We start from the raw sequence: 22,401 nt of genomic DNA on the forward strand, positions 1-22,401 counted from the left end.
CCCATTAGCCTCGCTGTGTAAAGAAGCAGGCAAAAGTCCAGAGGACCGTCCCAGAATCACAAGGCAAGAGTATCACTCGGAAACCCCTTCCCTGCATAGTTTACCTTGGTTTGGATGCAGAGGTACGGTGATGTTGTATATTATCTTTCCACTGGGACTCTCTGCCTTCCCAAAGGATAAGGACTGAGGGTGAATGACACTTAGTCCATCTTCACGAGCCTGGAGGGAATGGAGAAAGCAAGAAGGAAAATCAGAAGCATGGTGACAGCAAAAGCCAGAGGCAAAACCAAATCTTATAAAGAGAGCAAAACCAAGTTTGCTGTGGGCTTCGGTACTCGTCTCACTTGTCAAGATCATCTCCAAAAATTTAAACGAAGGATCTGGCCTCTCACACTGTGAAGGTGGTCAGCCCAGAAACCTTTCAGGTGACCCAAGGCTGAGCAAGTTTCCTTACTCTGACTCTTCCTCCCTCGCAGCCGTCCAACGTATGTCAGAGCACGCTGTCGCTGTTCTGATAAGATTATAGCTTCCCCAGATGGAGCCTGCAGTAGAACACTTAAGAAATAAGGTACCATGGCTGGTCCATCACAGCTGGTTCACTGTGTCTCTGCTCACAGGCTAAGGGTGAATCTGGCCTCCATTGAGAGGGAGGGTCAGGCTGAGAGGTTGAAGTCTTAGCCCCACGAGGTTCTTCAGAGGACCGCTGTGCCCCAAGTCAGACTAATGAGAGCTGTTCATTATCCTGACTTTGAAGGGCTAAAGTTGAGCCCATCTCAGACACCATAAGTGGTCAGCCACTTACATTCAAAACATCTGCTTATTAAAGCACACGAAAATCCTCTGTTATCTTTGCTTCTATTGTGCTACTTACGGGAGCTAAATTCCACCATTCACTTCTATGTTTCAATGAGCAAGGAGAGCAATGGTGACTGGACAGTGTGCCTGTGACTTCCTCCACCCAAATGGTGTTCCCTCTGCTCATAGTCTCACCTCAGAACCATGACAACACCCAGAAGCCAAAAGGGTTGGCTTCATCTCCTGCATGGCGGTGAGTTGAGGACAGCTGCCACAAAGCCAGCGTGTCAACAAATAGTGTGCGCCTAGGTCTGGGCTTGGGTCACAGGTGCTTCATCAAAACGGAACAAATCAGCCTGCCCACTGCAGACTCTTCAGGACTGACCCGGAAGGTAGGGTAGAGGTTGAAATGCTCTCTTGCCTTTAAAGCCCTGCTCTGTTCAGAAGGAATTTCCCCCATTTAGAAGAGGATTAAGTGGAGCTCACTCCTGCTCATAGGAGGGTGTGGCATTCTTATTTTTAACCGTAAAAAGCTGAGGGCTCCAGTTGCTCTGTAATTGTCCCACAGGCATAGCTATCCCAGGGAGAGGCAGCATCTGCAGGTTAGGACAATCCCCCACAGTAAAGAATCACATTTCAGGCCCTTGCACAGGTCTGGAATGTAATGAGCAAGAAAATTAGAATTTCCAACAGCAGCTGGTCTCCCCCACCCTCCTATGCTAACATAAAACAAGTAGGGACAACAAATTAAAAATATATGCACCATAAAAAAATGTTTACAGACCATCCACGTAGGTACTGATAAATATACAAAAAGTACAGCTTCAGCGCCATGCGGTGCAGCATGGTTCAGCATCTTCCAATGTCAAAGCCACTATAATCAAATATTCTCAAAGTGCCATGGAATACGTCTGAAAAGTCAAATGCTTCTAAACAATAAAGTGATAGGAAGATAATTGTTATAAACATAGGACGACTGAAAAGGGAAACAGGTTCTAGCCAAGGCATTCTATTTTAGAACTTAAAGACTCTATGTCTGTGATACATCAAGTTAGTCCATTCCAATTATTTGGAATATCCAATATTCATAAATTAAAGACACCAGGAAGTGGGAGATTATGCTTCGTGGAAACAATTATAGAAGATATTTTTTATAACATTTGGCCAAAGATTAAGAATAGTAGTTTTAGGGGCTGGAGAGATGGCTCAGGGGTTAAGAGCACTGACTGCTCTTTCAGAGGTCCTGAGTTCAATTCCCAGCAACCACATGGTGGCTCACAACCATCTGTAATGGGATCTGATGCCCTCTTCTGGTGTGTCCGAAGATAGTGACAGTGTCATATATGTTAAATAAATAAATCTTAAAAAAAAAAAAAGAATAGTAGTTTTCATCATACCCTACGACCTCTGATGACATCTAGAGTCCAAATCCTTCTCCTGCTGCGGTCCCTGCTCTGCTCAGAGCCAGCCTTTTCCTGGCATTCTCAATGGCTTCACATGGCTCTCGCTTTGCCTACTGGCTGTTCTCAGCCACAGTACCAGGAGGACATTGGGTCTTGTTCCTCACCCGCCATGGCTTTCCCCGGCATGCAGTACAGAAGCCAGGTTCTCACAGTGAGATCGTATGTTCCAGATGCCTTTTGGAAACCCATCCCAGACTGAGGCTGCCATGTCTACTACGTTCCTGACCCCAGTGAAAGGCGCAGCTGTATTCTAGGAACCGGGGTCTTTGTGTATCCAATTGGCTGTGTCTCTAAATCTCTCCATTTATAATTGCTTTTTAGCTTTTTAATCATCTTAGCTGTTGCTAAGTGTGGAGTGTTGTTGACTATAATGCATGTTGCTCTACAAAAGAGCCGTAGAACTCTGCCGCCCTAGATGACCTAGACGCCACATCTACCAACCCTGGAGACCACCACTCCGCTTTCCTTTCCTACAAATCTGACTGCCTACACTGCTGCATGGGGGAGCCAGATCTTATTGGTCTTAGCTTGTTTCCCTTTGAGTGTTTAGAGGTTTACCCCTCTTGCACCTTATGACAGGATCGCCTTTTACTATATGGCTGTATCATACCGTATTGTGCAAGCGCACGTGTGCGTACACAAATACCCACACCTCACCCCGGGGTTTCTTCATCTGGTTTTCTCTATTGATGGACACTCAGGTTATTCCCAGCTCCCGGCTACTGGGAAGAATCACTGGGACTTGCTAGAACTGCAGATTCTTGACTCTGCAACCAGACTCACTGAATTAGGAAACTCGGAGTGAGTGCTAATGTATTTTAATAACTCTCCAGGTGACTCCAATACATACTTAAGTCTGAGACCTTAAGAACCATGGTCTATAAAGACTATACATGGACTGACCCTGGACTCTGACCTCATAGGTAGCAATGAATAGCCTAGTAAGAGCACCAGTGGAAGGGGAAGCCCTGGGTCCTGCTAAGACTGAACCCCCAGTGAACTAGACTGTTGGGGGGAGGGCGGCAAGGGGGGGAGGATGGGGAGGGGAACACCCATAAAGAAGGGGAGGGGGGAGGGGGATGTTTGCCCGGAAACCGGGAAAGGGAATAACACTCGAAATGTATATAAGAAATACTCAAGTTAATAAAAAAAAAAAAAAAAAAAAAAGAACCATGGTCTAGAAATAATTACACTCAACCACTCAGCTCCTCTCCTAGAGGGAGCCCCTGTGATTTCCTTGTACTTCACTGCACAAGGCACTCTCCTACTTGCTCCAGAATGGTTGCTCTGCTGTGGCCTTCAACACAGCGTGACTCCTCTGCTTATTTCTTTGCCTGGCTCTTCCTAGATGCAAGGAGCCCTGAACTAGAAACTGTGTTTTAAGGTCACCGACTCTCCTGTGTCTTCTTCAGTGCTTGTCATAGGCACTCAGAGGAAATAAGGAATAAACAGAAGCAGACACCTTTCAAACACACCTGTGAAATATTTGTACGTACGATATCAAAATATTTCATCTGTATTTACCACATGTCTTCACAATTTACCAAATATGTGCAAAGTTTAAAGTGTTTAGATGAGCTCAAATCACTGAACTGAGGCTGTGTTTCGTCACATATAACAGGGATGCCCTACAGTTGTGGCGCTAATTAACGTCAAAAGGAATAGCAACTCTGTATGTTCTAAGTAATGTAAGCCAAATCGCATTTTACAGTAAACTGACTTTTGAGAAACGCAAGGTTCAAACAGACAGACCTAATCTGCAAATGTGCAGCCAGAGATTAAAGCTGAAGCAAGACGAAGTCTCCTTAGGAGACCTTGGTGAGGCAAAGGGTAGCACCTCCATGGCTGCTGGCCCATTTCTTCCCCCCTTTCCAGACTCAAAATAACAGTGCCTTGCATTTGGCAAGGAATGTGTATGCACATTTTTCTTCACAGTTTAGAGAAAATTCTGATCCAAGTTCCTCCAGTCAGAATGATGAATTATAGACTTTATAATGCTGCTGAATTATGATTTCTTAAAATTACAGTTTACGCTGGAAATGCCGATACCAGCTATTCATTAAAAACTTTCTGCTCTCCTCCTTTATGTCTCTGTCATTCCCGGTCCCGTAATTTCTGAAACTATCGCTGTTCGCTTTGTTGTGGCTCAAGGCTGATATCTTACCTCGAAGTGTAATTATGTGGGTGTTAACTAAAACATGGACCCGTAATAATTAATTTACAGGGGTTTGCATGCTCATGGCTCTGTCTGAAAGAACAATCTAGCATTCCACTTACCCTCGAAACAGGGTTATGGTGTATTTAGTACTTCCTGCTTGTCTTAGTTGAGTTTTATAGGCCAATCCAGGCGGTACCTTCCTTCACACAACCCAACCATTGCCATTGCAATATGATGTTGACATTGACAATACTTATGCTCAGGAATCACGCCATCGAGCCATTAGAATACGGCAACGAAAATCTTAGCGTCTTAGGTTCACTTATGATTTTATGTCCGGCCTGTCTTTTATGCATCCCATGGGTCATGGTTGGACATGAGTGCTAGATCTTTCCATGGGTCACATTTCTTTCCACAGAGCACACAAGGCCTTCTGGGATTGGGCGTAATGATCTTCACACCCCCAAAATGTTTTCCTCATTTCTCTGAGTTATTTCTCTCACTATCGACTATTTCTCGGCCACCTCAGCGTCTTCCATGTGCTCTCGAAGTCCTTGGCCATCCCTATTCCACCCCACCTATCTTCCTCGTCCTAATATTCACTTGGCTAATGGATTGTTCCTTATTTCTCTAGTGTTGACACCACCACCTTCTCTAGGAAGCTCTTACACTACAAAGTCAGCTTCATGTAGGGCTTTAACACACAAGAGCTTCTGTGGTTAGGCCGTGCTACAGCTGGCAGAATAATCACACCCTAGAGGTGTATTAGAACCCATGAAGCTTCTTTTAAGTACTCATGGAGAGGCATGGTAGCTGTATGGAGTGCTGTAGGAGGCAAGGGGCGATGGTTGGGTGGTCCAGATGGGTTCTGCATAATCTTTTATTCTGGTGGGACTCTAAGTTCCTTTATCAAGCTAGTAAGAAATGTTTTCCCAGGGCTGTTGTCTTTGACTCTAGGGTCTGGGTGTTGGGCAAAGCATCTGCTACATCCCACACCAGGGCACTGGCTCCCTTTGCTTCTGCACGAGTGAGTACTTTGTTCAAGAGGGAAACATTAGCCCTCCCATTGAACTCACAGTCATATGGAGAGATGTTCCCAGGGAGAGTTTAGGTGCCTCCAGTGCCTGAGGTAAGATTGCAATGTTGAACATGTGGCTTTGCGGGTGTTCCTGGGCATTGGTGGCAGTGGACACCTGAGAAACAAAGTAATCATGGTAAGTCATTTTCCACCGGGCAGAACATGCTCACCCTTAACCTCCCTACAGAGCCATCTGCCTTAGAATTCTATATGCACCAAATCACAACTCTTATTCTATTCTTTATATTTAATTGCTAAGTGTTTACTGATTCTAAAACAGCCACATAATCATTTCAGGCAGGTTCTAAAAACCCATGAGAATATACATGGAAAGAAAATATAGAATTTCACTACCTAGGGTTGTTAGTAACACATTGAAGCATATCAGATTAGTCCTCTAATTTCCCATGCCCTTGGAATTCTCTTTATTTAACTCAATGCTGTGACATTTTGCTATAGTAGTAAACAGTCTTGAAAGTGGGTAACTTTTCTGGCTATAGAACATGTTTTCCATGTGTCTATTGCATGTTATTTTTAATCTCATTCTTTTTCTCTTTACCCAGCATAGACACTGACATATGGAACTTAACTGTACATCCTACCCTCATGGCTGTACACTAGTAACATTTACAGTTGGGCAGTGATCACAAAATCCTTCCTTCCTTTCTTCCTTCCTTCCTTTCTTCCTTCCTTTCTTTCTTTCTTTCTTTCTTTCTTTCTTTCTTTCTTTCTTTCTTTCTCTCTCTCTCTCTTCCTTCCTTCCTTCCTTCCTCTCTTTCTTTCTCTCTCTCTCTTTCTTTCTTTCTTTCTTTCTTTCTTTCTTTCTTTCTTTCTTTCTTTCTAACTTCCTTTCTTTAGCTTCAAAATGTTGTTAGCTGTGCCAAGGTGGAAGGATGATGAACTGGAGACTAACAGAGCTAACTGGTGAGACCCAGAACTATGTGTTCTCCATTGCTTTCTCTAGCTCCTCCTCAGTGCTCCAAAGATGCTGCCTCAAGTCTCTCATGTCTCCACTGTTTCCTCAGGTTTGTCACACCAACAGTGGAGACTTGTGTGGCTACCGGTGGTTGTGTGAGGTCATTATGACAGAAGGCACGGTACTATATCCTGTACCAACAGGAAAAGCATCTTCTCAGCTTTCCTCTAGATTATGTCGGATGCCCGCAGGGAAGGTTTGGGATAGCCAAATGATACCAATGACCACAACTACACTTCACTGATCAGTTAGGGTGAACTCAGCTCTTATTAGCTTTTCAAAGGCAATCTTCCTATTCCCCACAAAGCAATAATGTCATTCCACTTGTACAGGGGAAATTGGAGAGAAACAGAGCAATGTCTCAAAGTCAGAATAATAAATGGCTCAGTTGGGTTTATACTCTTGCCATTGACCAAGACGACCTTGGTAGATTTAAGAAATTAGGAGTTGGGAAAGATATTTTATTCTATTGCTAAGGCAAAGAAGCAACATTGGTCAGGTTGTGAAACGTGGGTATATTAACCGAGCGAATGGCTCAGACTAACTTCCCTGTAACTGTAATGCTGGCGTTTTTCAAACCATGTCTTCTGAGATGGTGTCAACAGGATCTGAATACACAAGCTATTTTCTTACACCAAAAAATGCCTATGGATGCGTTGCCTTCTCACTAGACCGTCTCTATTTAAAAACGCCACTCGCTTTCCATAAATCCCATCATGCGTACGAAGTAACAGATGGGCTACATTGATGGCTCATGACAGCAAATCAGCATTAAAATAGAGTTAACTCTATGCAGCTCATTATATTACATTTCCTGCTTTAAAGGGAGGAAAAAGGAAGGGGAAAAAAGCATTATGACAACATCCTTTTGGTTTAAAATCTTTCAGAGATGCTAAGATGATAAATGGGAAAAGTTACTAACCAGTTAATTTAGCACATGGATAAAGTGTCTGTGTACTTCGGATCAAAATAGGAGGTAAAATATACCTACGAAGCAATGAAACTTTAAGGAGAGACAGAGACACTTTTATGTCCAGGAGAACATCATCTCAGAGTCATTTCACAGTCAGAATAGAGATGCTGTCCCTGTTCAAAATCCCACAACCCCACCTCTCTGAATGCTTCCACAGGGAGTGTCCAAATTATGGTTTTAAAAAAGCCAAGCTCACTACCTCATAACTAATATTCTTAAGCAGGAATAGTGACTGCCCTTTGACCTACCACACCACAGGTTGGATGATGTTTAGTTAATTTGTTACAGTGTGAACCCATAGGCCTAAAATAATACTCTGTCATGCTTGAGGATATTTCTAAAGAGTATCACAAACACTTTGAAAGCTATTTCAAGTAAGAGTTCTGTCATGCTTTACGTAAGAAGTGTTAAGACGCTACAGGGAACCACTTTGTAAGTGGTAATGTCCAGTCGTATGTCATAAATCTAGCGGGCAAGTGAGTTAAGTTTGTTTGGTTTGAGACTGGATTTCATGTATCTCAGGCTGGCCTTGAACTTGTTATGTAGCTGAGACCCTTGAATTTCCAATCTTTGCACATAAGAAGTATAGAAGTATAGATACATGCCGCGACATCTGACTTAAGAAGCCCTCTTTTTTTTTCCCTTTCCCTAAATCAGGACCTTCTGGCTTATTTTCATTATTTTTTATTTTACTCAGTAATCAAATTGCAAGGCAGACTGCTGTCATTTCAAGCAGGTGCTTAGAATCCCTTTCCAGGGAGAGACTCCATAGTGACAACACGCAGTCTCGACCCCTGTGAAGGGGAAGGCAGATCTGCGGGGGTCTAGTTTGCTGAGGTGACTTCTTCTGATTGAGGTCTTTGCCTCTATCCTCGCTCTTTCTCTGAGGACTGCTGCCATCCCAGGTGCTGAAATTGAGAAGTTAACTGGAGCAAAGGCCACAGAGCATTTGTTCGCTTTCAGACATTCAATGTGCTGAAAATAACCTCGGTTTAATAGTTTCCATATTTCTATCAACCGTCTCTTTGGAAAAGCACATGATTTATGCAATATAAATTAGTCAGGCAACAAGAACACACATGCCAGGCATTAGAAGTGGGGTGCTTTCTTAGGTGATAGAACACTGTAGTTTGAAAGGAACACCATGTGGACTGAACACCATGAACAGATTTATTTCCTGACGTCTTGTAAAATTCTCTGTTCTGCTTAAACAGCCTCTCACACACAGTCACTTATTTCTTAGCATTTCTGTTTAAGTTTTCTTCTACGTCCTTTTTGCTCTAGGTGTGTCTAATGCTGTCATTCTTTTCAAAGAATCAGCCTGGTCCTCATTTGTCACTCCCCCTGCTTTTTAAGAGAACAAATTTCTCCTTTTTTTTTTTTTTTTGCTCTCCGTGGCTTTTCCGTGTGCTTTGCTAGGCCCCCGTGTCAAACATTTGGTCCACCTAGTTTTGTGTTCTCCTACTCAGTAATAAACAGTACCATCAGTTTTCTTTTGAATACAATTTTATATACTCTATGTAAGTCTTCACAAGTTCTGGTCTCCTCGATGGTTCTTAATAGCTTACTTCTTTGGTTTCCTTTAAGAAAACTTAAACTATATGGCGAGTTTTAACAACCATGTTTCCATGTTTGGTATGACTTGGTTTATACCCACCATCATCAGAATGAACCCACTATTCCTTGTTATTCTTTAGCGTTTGCAGTTCTCCTTATGGTCTGTCCTATCATCAAATTTTAATTAAAGATAATCACAGATCCCTGGGTAGTGCCTATTCTCTTTTCACCTGAATAGACACATTTACAAAACTCTTAATGCTGTTAATTATGCTTCCCTCTTCTAGACAGACAGTGAAAGAGAATGGCCCATGCAGCCTGCGAATGGGGGTGGCGAGGATGCGGAGGGCACCTGGAAGTGGAAGGAGTCACTCTGAGCCGTGGCTCCCGAGTGTCTGTACCACACAATGCCATCATCGATGTCCTGCTGGCTGAAGGTACTGACGGGGGTCGTCATCCTTCCATCAGGCAGGTGATGCCCTTCCTCGGCAGGACCGGCTGGACTGTCTGCAGGCAGATTCATCAGGAGGACCACCTCCCCTAGAGAAGCACAGGCCATACTGTCAGATCTCTGGGGAAAGCATGCTGGAGACATCACTCCTTCCCAACATTCCTTCTTTATGAGCTGAAGAAATCTGTCTGCCTTTATCTGAGGTGAAAGTAAGGGCACTGAGAGAACTCAATGAACAGATTGAATTCCCCTTCAGACACAGAATTCCCAGTCTCCAATAGCCATTTAAGGGCAACTCAGAAAGAGAGTTACTGTATCTTTTAAAATTCCATAATGAGACTCAATGGTAGGGGATGCTGTAAATAGACCCATCCCTGGGCACTGGATGGATCTGTTTCCATATGGAACTTTCTATACAACTCAGAATGTATTCCACACAGCAGTCTCAGGGTTTAGACAGGACAGAGAGTTGAGCTCACTAGAAGCCAATCCTGAGAGGATTCTGTGTAGTGGAGATAACATTGGCTGACATAAGAACACGTGCAGAAGAGCTGTCCCTGGTTCAAACCCAGCCCCGCCTCTCTCAGAATCCTGAGGTCACTCATACTCCTAAGGCTCCATTCATTGCTCGTGTGTAAAGTAAAAACAACACAGATTGAATCCGTAATCTAAAAGCCCACAATCTACACAGACCCCAGATTCCAACCTTTTGGAGCGCTAACGTAACACCATAGCAGAAAATTCCATATTGGAGCAAACTCACACAACAGGTCACAGTCAAATTCTAGGAGCATTAAAATCACATATTGGATAGCTCTCGCTATCAGACCATAGTCAAATACTGGGAACATCGAGACTATTGCAGAAAGTCATTTTCAGGATATATGTATATGTGTATGTATATGCATATGATGTACATGTATATGAATGAATTATAAACGATTATGTGCTTAGATTTGAGTCTCATCTCTAACATAGACTCATCACTTATTTGCAAATACTCAAAATTACAAAAAAAATCCATATCTGAAAAAATTCTCATCTCAAGCATGTTGGCTAAGGGATGCTCAGACTATAGGACATAAACTCTAGAGGCAGTTTGAGACAAGGATGGTGACTCCCACAGTCACCATGTGAATGATGTCATCATCTCCCTTAGAGATAAATGCCTCAGAGACCTGCCCGAGGCCAGCAGAGAAGCGAAGATTTGAATTGAAAATTCATTTTCTTGGCCATGAAGCGCTGTTACCAAACCTTACAGTTTTCTGCACATGTGTCAGTATTTGTCTTATAAATACCTTAGTGTCTTCTGCCTCTTCATTTGACACATTTTTATTTGAACTGAAGCAAGGAAATCTAAGTCCAAACACCACCCACCTGTTTTTTTAATGCTTATCCCACACCTGGGGCTACTATCGCCTCCTGGTGAGATCACAAATACAGAAGTGTTATAGAAACAATTAAAATTTCACAAGAATATGATTTTGAGTGAAGACCACACAGAAAAGTGGACAAATTTCTGAAAGCAGGCTCTGTTCTGTACCTAACAATGAACCCAAAGCAAGGCACTCTGCATTTTGATAGTAAAAGGAATGGCAGTGTATCAGGGGTGTGTGTGTGTGTGTGTGTGTGTGTGTGTGTGTGTGTGTAAGAGGCAGAGAGAGTGAGAGGGCTGTTGAAGGAAGATGAAGAGAAAGACAGAGATAGAGAGACAGAGAAAAACAGAGAAACAGACTTTTAAAATGTCATGTAGGCAGATGCCCAAATCTTAATACACTAGGTGTATTGGATAACTGATAACACTATTTTTTTTCAAACGTGGTAGTATTATTTTTATTACAACAGAGAAACCTGCTTTCTAACTCAAAGTGAACACCCATTCTAATATTTCTAGGCACTAAATTCAAGTTAGCGACGAGCAAGCCCATACTGGAGACTAATGAAACACTGAATGGGAGGAGGCCATTACCACCCTTCTTCATAGAACCAGGAGGGGGACAGACTAGTTCTAGTTCTCCCTGATTTCTCTTCCTCTGCTCCTAAATAAACAGTTCTTCCATGAATGTCTCCTTGTGAAAACTGACATCCTAAGACACTGCGAACAGACCTGGCCTCCTGCTCACCAGTGTCATTACATTTGCCAAAACCTCTGAAAGGAAATCAGCACATTGAAAGCAAGAGGAGTTGGGGGGAGAAGACATCCTGATTTCCCAGCTTCTCTGCTTCATGACAGAAACGACAAGCCAGATGCTCCTAACAACGCCTGATGAGACAAATACATTGTCAGCTTAAAAAAAAAATCACCTCCGTGTGACACAGGTTCACAGGCATTGTGACATTGGGACATTGACTATCTCCAACCATTTCAACTTAATAGTCTTTGGGTGTCCATTAGGCACCATGAGGCCTTTAAGAACAGAGGACCCGCAGACAATCCAGACACAGGGTCCTTCTATTGCTAATGTTACAGATCAGCCCTGTGAGTGACTGGGAGCCACTGGAAGAGCTTCTGCATGCAGGTGAGTGCTATGCACGAATTTGGAACACAGAATTGTGTGAATGGAATAAGATAGTCTATATGGCTCGAAAATACTGTTAAGGAGGCCAGAGTTTATCCTATTAAAAATGACCATAGGTAACATTTATATAGGCGGTTTAACCAATGAGGAGGTTTGTACCAAATCTACATAGAGATGGAGACCGGAACTAGAGATAGAGACACTGTTTGCAGAGAAACAAGCAGACGGAGGCAGATAGAAGCAATGAAAGCTGCCAAGCACAGCTGCGAAGAGAAGAGGGAGGGAGGGAGGGAGGGAGGGAGGGAGGGAGGGAGGGAGGGAGGGAGGGAGGACAGCCTTGCAGACAGCATGGTTCCCACTGATGGGCACAGTACAGAAGGTCAGGCCAGGTTCATTGACTAGGGGTCGTTCACCTCTGAATACATTGAATGTGGGCATCTTGGGAACAATTACCTAAGTAGACAAGAGGAAATCACGAGGACCTGGTGCTACCCTCGCGAAGAAGGGAGAGCTAATATTTTATGTTTCATCCTGATATTACCAAAAAATGGAAGACACCATTTCTTAATGCAAATTTCTAAGCTCGAAAACCATCGTTGCCTCTGTCTGAGATTTGCTGTGTATTTAAGCTTAGGTTTAATGAAGGATTTTGAAGAGGAAAATTAATGTTATTAGAATTTAAAATCGTATTGGAATCTCTATGATGATGTTGGGATTGAGGCCATTTTTATTTATTTTATGCAGTTCCTCACCTAAAATCATTTACCAGACTTTCTTGTGGTCGGATAAATGATTCAGAATTACAGTGATTTAGAGGAAGTGAGATTCTCTCTCAAGTGATGAACAGGTACTTTGATGAACTACATCCAACCCTATGAAGACACTAAAGATGCGAGTGTCAGTCAACTGGTTAAAACCTATTTGAAAATAATGGTAAATATGGAAGGGGTTGGATTTAGGATTTTTTTTTCTGAGTTCCTGTCCCTTGGTAATCCAAGCTAGCCTGGATCTGAAGCAGTGGCGATTGTCCTGCTTCGGCCTCCCAAGTGCTGGAAATGCAGGTATAACCATCCTTCCTGGCTGAATTTAGGTCCCTTTTACTCGTACTGTAAAATCAATTTGTGCTCAGTTCCATTCCAATGTCATTTTCTTCACAAGAAACTAAAAGCCTCATCAAAGGTTCTAGAGCAGTGGTTCTCAACCTTCCTAATGCTACCCTCCTTTAATACAGTCCCTCATACTGTGGTGAGCCCCAACCACAAAATTATTTTGGTTGCTACTTCGTAACTATAATGTTGCTACTGTTATAGAACACAGTGTAAATGTTTTTTGGAGACAGATGTTTGCTTAAGGGGTTGTAACCCACAGATGGAGAACCTCTGTTCTAAAGTGATGAGGGACCATTCCAGGAGCCATAAGGTGAGAGCCATAGCTGTGTCTCACTGGGACAGAGGGATGTGAGTAGGTTTGCGTTCTATGGGTGCCTAGTTTCCACCACATTCTTCCCTCTTGAGTGGTTCTCTGGGGTAACATGCTTTGATGGTTACTGGTAGGGAGAAATGGACACACAGAGATTAGGTTTGTAAGAAGAACTTAATTAAGAGAGTTACGATAGAAAAGGGTCCAGATAAAGCATTTATTAAGCTGAAATGGCAAATCTTCATCTGCTTAAAAACCATTTAATTCACCGTTGTTCTGTTTAATGGCTAATGAACTATTGGGCTGTTTCTATGGAATGTGAGAGCTTAATTTCTGGCCTTTAGCATTCGAGGTAAAGTTGGGGAATTTAATACATCACAAGAATCAGAGGCTTTAGAGATGAAAAGAACTTAGAAGTCACCTTGCTAAAACTCAGCAGTGCAGGTACCCTGAAAACAGGACACGTATTAATCACAGAGAGGAGCAAAGTAGCTGTAGTGGAGAAATTTTACAGCCATCAACCTAATCAGCGGACTACAATAAAGCAGTGATATCCTGTATCCTTAGTACAATACATCAAAAGTAGAAAGAACAATCCTTAACCCCCCGAATGAGAAATCACCAAAATGGCCCCCAAGCAAGCAAGAATCCACACGTATCTGAACAGTTCTCTTCAAAAGTATTAGTGAACGGCTGGGGAGGTAGCTTGCTGCACAAGTACAAGACCTAAGTTCAAATGCCAGCACTCATATTAACAAGCTAGGCATGGTCTTGTGTGTATCTCTGAATCTGTAACCCAAGTGCTGTAGGCATGGAGATTGGAAGGTCTATGAGGCTCACTGGCTGTCAGCTGAGCCCAAAACTGTGAGCGCCAGGTTCAAGAAGAGTGGGTGATAGGGACGGACACATGACGCCCTCCCCTTGCCTCTCTGCAAGTGCAAAGTTCTGTCGCTGGAACCTAGAGGCTCTATTTTGGGAGAGTCACTTATGAGCAATACCTCAATGTATCTCTTGTAAAATTGCAATTCCAGTTGATGTCAACAAGAAATATCTTGGGTTATTACAAGTATGGTTTTTTCTTGGAAAAGTAACAATGGTGAATATTAAAGAGTATTTCTGTGTTACTCTTAACCCTTACTAAGAGTGAGGGCTGGTAATGTGGCCCAGTGGGTGAAGGAGCCTGCTACTGAGAATAGCCTGACAACTTGAGTTTCACCCTGGGACTCACATGGCAGAGAGACAACTAGTGCCCAGAAGTTGTCCTCTGACATATGGTAGATTTACCCTGGCACATTTGTGCTCTCGTGGTCACACATATACACTTCCATAAGCACAATCAATCAATGCAATAAAAATTTTAAAATAAAGATCGAGAGTTTGTAGATGAGTCTGAGAGATGGTAGAAGGCCTTTGAAATCCATTTCTGTGTTAGCTTAGGGACTCCCAGAAAGCTGCTGTGCCCCAATCTCGTGTGCAAAATAAAATTACTTAAAAACAGATTCTTGCCTTAGATATTATAACAATGGTGCTCATAAGGATGTGCAGTGGGATAGCTCTCTATCGTGATCAAGTGATACGAGGTATCTGAAGTATGAGAAAGCTCAGATATAGCCTTGCTTTGTGGCACGGTGCAAAGCCAACTCCTACCCTCTGAATCACACCAAAGAAACACGTTACCGAACTGGGGGTGGTCGTGTGTGATCTTGTAGATGATGTCATCGGCTCTGACACCTGGAGCTTGAGCCCGCAAGATTCGGTTGGTGATCTTCAGCATCCCCCCTTCCGGAACCCACACCATTGAGTTAGTCACAAGCCGCAGAGCTCTGTCATTCTGGAATGAGATAAAGGTACAGCACTGGGTCCATACATACTCAGAAATGCAAGCCATAGGGGCTTATCGCTGCTAAAGTTCATCTCACAGGGGAGAGCAGTTCACACTGCCGGTCATGTGTGGACTCTGTGTGCAGAGTATGTGAATATGTCGGTGTATACTTAAATGCACTCATATTCTATCTTTTCATTGATCTTCAGTAAGTGACTTCTACTATTCAGGAAACTAAGCCTCTCCCCCTCTTTCTTTGTTTTGTCTTTCTGTCTTTTGGTCCTCATCCACACACAGTATGCTAGTTCCGTGTCTAGATTAAGTAACTAAAAACATCCCAACTGCAGAGCATGCAGCCTAGTGGGAGAGACTGGAAGAAACAGATGTTTCACAATGACATTCTGCAAGAAGCTTGAGGGAGCTCTCAGGAATAAAGAACGGAGGTTTCAGACAGATTTTCCAAAGAAAATATCATTTCATTTATGAGGAACAAAAACAATGGCTTTCTAAAAAGGAAGGTAATGCAACAGATTCTAGGCAGACACATGAGCAAAGGCAAAGATGGAGACAAATGCCCAAATACTTGGTACCAGTAGAACTTAGGCAGCTAAAAAAGGTGGGATCAAAAGTGACAACATCCTAAGGGAGGAAAGAAGAGGAGGAGGAGGAGGAGGAGGAGGAGGAGGAGGAGGAGGAGGAAGAGGAAGAGGAAGAGGAGGAGGAAGAGGAGGAGGAAGGGGGAGGAGGAGGAGGAGGGGGGGAGGGGGAGGGGGAGGGGGAGGAGGAAGAAGAGGAAGAGGAGGAGGAAGAAGAGGAAGAAGAAGAGGAAGAGGAGGAGGAAGAAGAGGAAGAGGAGGGGGAGGAGGAAGAGGAGGAGGAGGAGGAGGAGGAGGAGGAGGAAGAAGAAGAAGAAGAAGAAGAAGAAGAAGAAGAAGAAGAAGAAGAAGAAGAAGAAGAAGAAGAAGAAGAAAGGAGGAGGAGAAGCAGCGGCAGCATTTGCTGCCTCCACCATGCTGAAGTCTCTATTTAGCTTACAGGCATGTGGGGAGGAAATGAGAATGTTTAGGGAAGACAATGGGATGAACAAAATAAGGAGATAATCAGCCTGTTACAGAAAGATGGATTCCAAGGCCAAGAAACGGCAGTGACTAACGCTGGATGAGGGGGCCGTTACAGACAACATTCTATAAATCCACGCAAAGGCACAGGAGAGAGAAGATGAAGGCCTGCAAGGGGACAGCTGCAGGGGGAAGGGAGAGTAAGAGTCCATTAAAGGGGCAGTCAACAGACTCATGATATAGAGTGAGGACAGCTGGGAGCATCCTGGCGAACATGGACTCACTGCCCAGCACTCCAGGGAAGACAACTGTTGTAACGATTGAGGCCCACACCATTGCAAAGCGCTGCCAGTCCTATTTCGTGAACCCTCTTCCTAAGCCCCACAGTTGACATCTTCCTAAGAACAATATTAGTGAGGCTGCCTGTGCTCTAGTCTCAAACGTCACAAACAAGGAGACCCAACGTTTTTAAGTTGGGTATTTTATAAGGGATGGTTTTCCACAGTCTGCTTCTTTCAAATAAACCAGTAAACCACCGAGCAAACACAATCTCACAGGAGGGTGCACTTCAGAAAGGGTGGGACCGGTGTTCAGCAGTTACTTGGCATGAATAGTTCACCTGCAGGTGGTAGTTATGGCGATTTCCACCACCACACCTGGACACCCCCAAATGGGTCCTTCCTACCTTGATGAATGTTCTACCGCAAAATTCCAGAGAACCTTCTCCTTCCGAAATGGTTACAGCACATTATTTACAGAAACAAGGAAAGCACGTCTAAATAACTAAAGCATTATATAATGTGCCAAAGTCCTGAGAGCAAAGGTTGTCATTGAGACAGTTTTACATAACACAATACACTAGGGCCTGGGGTCTCTAATTGCTAGAAATCTTTCTAACAAAAACAACAAAGTCAACTTTGACTTTGGTTGTAGAGATCAATTATGCACCAATAACCACATTATTGGAATAATCAGGCAATGTAGCTTTCATATTCCAAGCCAGTAAGTACTGTGACCTCAGCACACAATCCCCGGACAGCTCTCCGCTGTGTCTTTATCTCTACCACCCTTTATCAGTGTAATTGTCTATGGCTCCTGGGAAGACTGCAACCATTTAGGACACAGTGCATCTTGCAAGTCAGTGCTCAGAACAGTGTGTTCTAGTAGCAGCTGGAAGCCCATTAGGATTTAAAATATATCTCAGGTCCTATACCAGATCTGCTGAATAAGGCCTCCTAAATCAGAATATTCACTTTTTAAATAGCCTAGAAGGTATGCAAGTGTGCCAATTCCAGTCCAGGATAGTCTGCAATGTTCTGAATGTTTATTTCTTCTAAAAATATAATGCTGTCATTTTTCAATTATTCTTTTTAGGAGTTAAGAAGAAACAATTACTAGGAATAGGACATATAATACTTGACATCCACAAAGTTGCAGAATAGAAGGTTTCAATCATCAAATTCCCACTGAAATTTTAATTTTACAAAAGACAATGTTTTTACAGGAATCATAACTGAGAGGGTCTAACATCTTGATGGAGAAAAAAAATCCAAGAATAGATAGATGTATTGGAGAAAATTAGTTAAGTTCCATTTTCCTCTAAGACAATATAGCTTAGTGTTTGGAGAGAGCCTTTCTGTCCCGCTATTCCCACAGGGGAGACATGAGAATCTTTGGCTTCAGGATATAGCATCTAAGGCTCAAATCCTGAGCTATCTAAATGTTGTAGGACTTCTAGGAGCACTGGGGAAGGAAGTAGGATTTTTAGTAACAATCCTATAGAGCTCAACAAATAGCAAAAAGTCACGGTAGTCAGCTCATGAAATCCACCAAGAGCCCTGTCCATGAACCATATTCTGGTTGTAGCTTCCCCCATTTAAATGGCTGAATTTGAGGTTTTGAAAGCCCACACCATTCCCAGTAAACTTTTTCTGCACTGTACTTATAGATAAGGATGTAAGTAAGCTCTTGGCTACTGTTCCAGCGCTAGGCCTGCCTGCCTGCTGCCAGGATTCCCTACCATAATGGCTGCCTTAGTCACTGTTCTATTGCTGTGAAGAGATATCGTGACCAATGCAATACTTATAAAAGAAAGCATTTAACTGCGGGCTCGCTTACTGTTTCAGAAGTTTAGTCCATTATCACCGTGTGGATCACCATGTCTGTTATCACAGGTGTGGAGTTGGAGAAGTACCTGAGAGCCACACCCTGATCCAAGGTGTGGTGTGTGTGAGGGGGAACTAAACCAGATATGGGCTTTAAAACTTCAAAGCCCACCCCCAGTGAATCACTTCCTTCAACAAGGCCACACCTCCCAATCCTTCTAATCCTTTCAAACGGTGCCACTCCCTGATGACTCAGCATTCAAATCCATGAGCCTATGCGAGCCATTCTTATTCAAACCACCACAGTGGCATAGACTTAGTCCCTAAAACTCTTTCCTCTATAACTTGCCTTGGTCACAGTGCCTAATACAGCAATAGAAAAGTAACTAAGACACTCCCCAAATAGCCAATAAGCACTGGCAGTATTCCACACAGCCCCTGTCACAGCCAGGCTTCTATGCTTCAGTGACAGTGCACATAAGACTCTTTAGACATTACACACTCAATAGATAGCCTTGAACACATCAGTGCACTGTCATAGGGAGGATGGAGTCTTTCACAAAGCTAGGCTCCAAGAGAAGGCCCCAAATCCTCAACTACTCCAAAGAAAAGGGATGGGTGTGTAAAGAGACTATCACTTCAGATGAACTTCAAAATCTATAACGGGAACTGAATACTGAAAGTCTTCTTCACAGGAAGCCAAGCAGTGCTTGCTCAAATGCAGGATTTTGAGGAACACAGTGAAGATGAACAACGAAACATGACCACAGTACAGGTAGAAGATAAATCTACAGGGCCCAGCTCTAAAGGGCCCAGCTCTAAAGAGATGGACTGCATGACAGAGAGTGCAAAGCAATAATATCAAAGACACAGGAGCTACAAGTGGGCCCAGACAGCAAAGTAAACATGAATTAAAAGCACAGTGAAAAGTCCACCAGCCATTAAAAAACTACCTAGCAGAAATCCGGAGCTAGATAATAAAACATATGAATTAAAAACTCAAGAGAGCTTCAACGGAAGGTCCCATTGAAAGAGAGAAAAAAGTAATCAGCAAGCCGCAAAGAAATCACTTGAAACCATCCAGACTTGGAACACAACAGAAAAAGGAGAAGAGGCATAAAGGACAAACTCTTTGTGTACGGAAATAATGTCAGAAAACCTTCCAAACCTGAGGTGGGAGATACTTGCCCAAATCACTGAAGCTCAGAATGCCAAGCAAATTGAACCTGAAGAAATCTTCACACGATGGTCAAGTTTCCAAAAGTTAACACGAAGAGAATTCTGCAACACATGGGAACTGCATCCACCTGACTGGCTCTAGATGACACAGCAGGGACTCTGTGTGCCCGGAGAGTGGTGTTATACAGTAAAGCAATGAAAGATAACATGGCAAACCAAGAATAATTCACTGGCGAAGCTGCCATTCATAAACGAAGACTTTCTGAACAAATCATAGTTAATACAGCTGACTACAAGTTGGCCCGTCTGACAAGACATGCTGAGCTCTGCGAGTTGAAAGGAAAGGATGTTAATTAGCAATGCGAAAACACGGATACTTCTACTGAAAACTCATACACGGAGTGCAAGTAGAGTTAAAGCCTGTTAAAACCATGGACTCAACTAACAGCAGGCTGGAAACACTGAGCAAAAGCTGTTGTCTCTCTTCTGAACAGGCTCAGCCTATGTCTCCCTACACAATACTCTGCATGTGAGTGCGTGCACACGTGCATGTTCATATTTGTATAGCATCTTTATTGCTAAGAATGGTTGCAGTAAGTCTTTAAAAGGCCAAAGAACTAAAGACAGTGACCATAGAAATTTGTTAGTAGTTCTGTTGACATGGAAAAACATAAATTGCGACACGAACAGCCTATCAGGGGTCAAGGACTCATATAAGTAAAAAGGAATGCGTGACTGAAAATAATGTATCCATTTAAGATGGACTAGTGTAAAGTCAAGGCTATATGTGAACTTCATGGTAAATCGGTAGCAGATATGGAAAAGACAAAGAGATAAGAATCCATGCACCCAGCCCCCCTGCAAGCCGCCGTATATACACAGTATTCACCATTTATTCATTATACACACAGTATTCATCATTCATTCATTATACACAGTATTCATCATTCATTCATTATAACAAAGAGGGAATCCTACAATCATGACAATGTGGATGGATTTAGAGTACACTCAGCTAGAAGTAATTATCCAGACTCAGGAAGAAGACAAAAAGTTTTAACTCTTAAATATATAGAGCTTTTAAGCCCCATGCATTGCTTTGAAAAAAGAAATAGTAATCTTCATATTCATCTTGATCATGGCTGTTTTTACTGTTTTTCTCTTGGGAAAAGGACTGGGAATATTCAAGAAGAGATGGACAGAAAACTGCGACATCTTTTCTATAGATCATAGGTACAAAAGCCAACCCTTACAGTAATCTCCCCCTAATTGCTGACATTTTGGAACTTCTTTTTCTCCTTATAGCTTTTGTCCACCGCATATCCTCATCAGCTCAATAAATTAGTTATTTTACTAGTTGAACAATCCTGCCCTCTGATGTTTTATGTATCCCTCAGAGTACATTAGCAGGCAATGAAATCCCAACGAGGAAATTTGAGGACATGATTAAAGCGGTGCTTTAAATTAAATAGTTCTTCTAATTCATTTCATAGAACAATAGGCGTACGAAAATGCTGGTAATAAAATTTAGCCGTTACATATTGTATTACAAGTAAAAATATTAACATTGTGAATAACAGTAAAAAAGCACAACCTTCCATCCCTTAAAACGAAACAAAATCCCCTCACCAAATGAAAATGGAGTCATAAATAATGAAACTTTAGCTCTTATGATACCATAGCCCAATTCCGGGCCCAAATATTCCAGATCAAAGTCTTCAAAACTTGACTATTTAGCAAACGGCTAGTCGGCTAGTCTTTCCTTGCTCCTCCACTTATTCTGTAAAGGTATACCTTCATTTTCAAGAGCTCATTTACACCATAGACTTAACATTCTGGTGCTGCAGGGCGTTAAGGACTTGAGAGGAGAAACGAGTGGTGTAGAAGGTATGAGGAGAAACGCACCGGCAGGAGGATGACAGGGAAGATAACCAGATGGCTTTGGGCTGTCAACAAAGAGGGTCGCCATTTCAGGGCAGCAGCATGCAACCTTTGCTTGGGGTGGATTGCAATATTTAGAAGTCCAGTAAACGTTTCCTCAGTGAATGTCTCATGGGAAAATGGATACAACAAACTCAATAGCCCCTCCCCACCACCCCCGCAAGAAGAAAAACGGATATTTGGAAAGGATTTAGCTGTATTTATCCATCTACCAAGCATTCTTACACCACTGACATTTGAAGTTCACGCAAATAATTGTATCGAACTATGTCCCCATAAAAAGCCCCAGCGAGAGGCATGAATGGAATGGGATGCAATACTGTAGGGTACTTTAAGCTACACAGATGCAATCCCACAGTAGAAAGGGCTCTCAGAGACAGCTTTTCAACCCGTTCTTGCTGTGGCACTGGGGGGAATCTTAAACATTAAAGCCTTAGCTAGCAGCAGAAAAGAACTCTTCAAACATCAAAGGAGATCAGCAAGGTTGCCAGACTGGCTTTGCCTAAGTGGAAAGAAGATACGGTTTCTAGGGGCATCATAGTCATTGGAAAAGGAGGTTCTTCCTTGGAAATCTAACGAAAGAGCCATCTACCAGAACTGACTCTCGCCTGCCCATACTGTAGCCCTTGCAGGATGTGGAACTTTGTTAGAAGCATATATCTATAACAGGCTTGGGTTTGTCGAGCTACTTAACCCAATTAATGAAAACCTGTTCAGCAGAGCATTCCTTATTACTTTTTAATCCTCCCCCCTTCTGTCTTTTGCCCCAGTAAAACATGTTTTGACATCATTTCTGATTCTATTCTCCCCACAGTAGCTCAGCAAACTCCTGGAAGGGGCAGTCAAGTTTATTCTCCGCCAGGTCGTCTGGGTGAAGTGGTATAGAACTTGAAGAACAGGACCGAAC

The 22,401-nt window shown here is 42.9% G+C and overlaps 1 protein-coding gene across 2 annotated transcripts in view; it reads right to left on the minus strand.

The window, feature by feature from the left end:
* Fras1 (Fraser extracellular matrix complex subunit 1) overlaps positions 1-22,401 on the minus strand; it is a 411,526-nt gene that overhangs the window by 103,451 nt on the left and 285,674 nt on the right. For both annotated transcript variants that reach the window (XM_039091669.2, NM_001415086.1), the window contains 4 exon segments: positions 15,067-15,220; positions 9,353-9,540; positions 5,493-5,609; positions 105-219 (listed from right to left, as the gene is read on the minus strand). In XM_039091669.2, coding sequence (XP_038947597.1) covers positions 105-219; positions 5,493-5,609; positions 9,353-9,540; positions 15,067-15,220 — 574 coding nt within the window.

Source organism: Rattus norvegicus, chromosome 14 (assembly GCF_036323735.1).
Source record: "Rattus norvegicus strain BN/NHsdMcwi chromosome 14, GRCr8, whole genome shotgun sequence".
Taxonomy (NCBI): domain Eukaryota; kingdom Metazoa; phylum Chordata; class Mammalia; order Rodentia; family Muridae; genus Rattus; species Rattus norvegicus.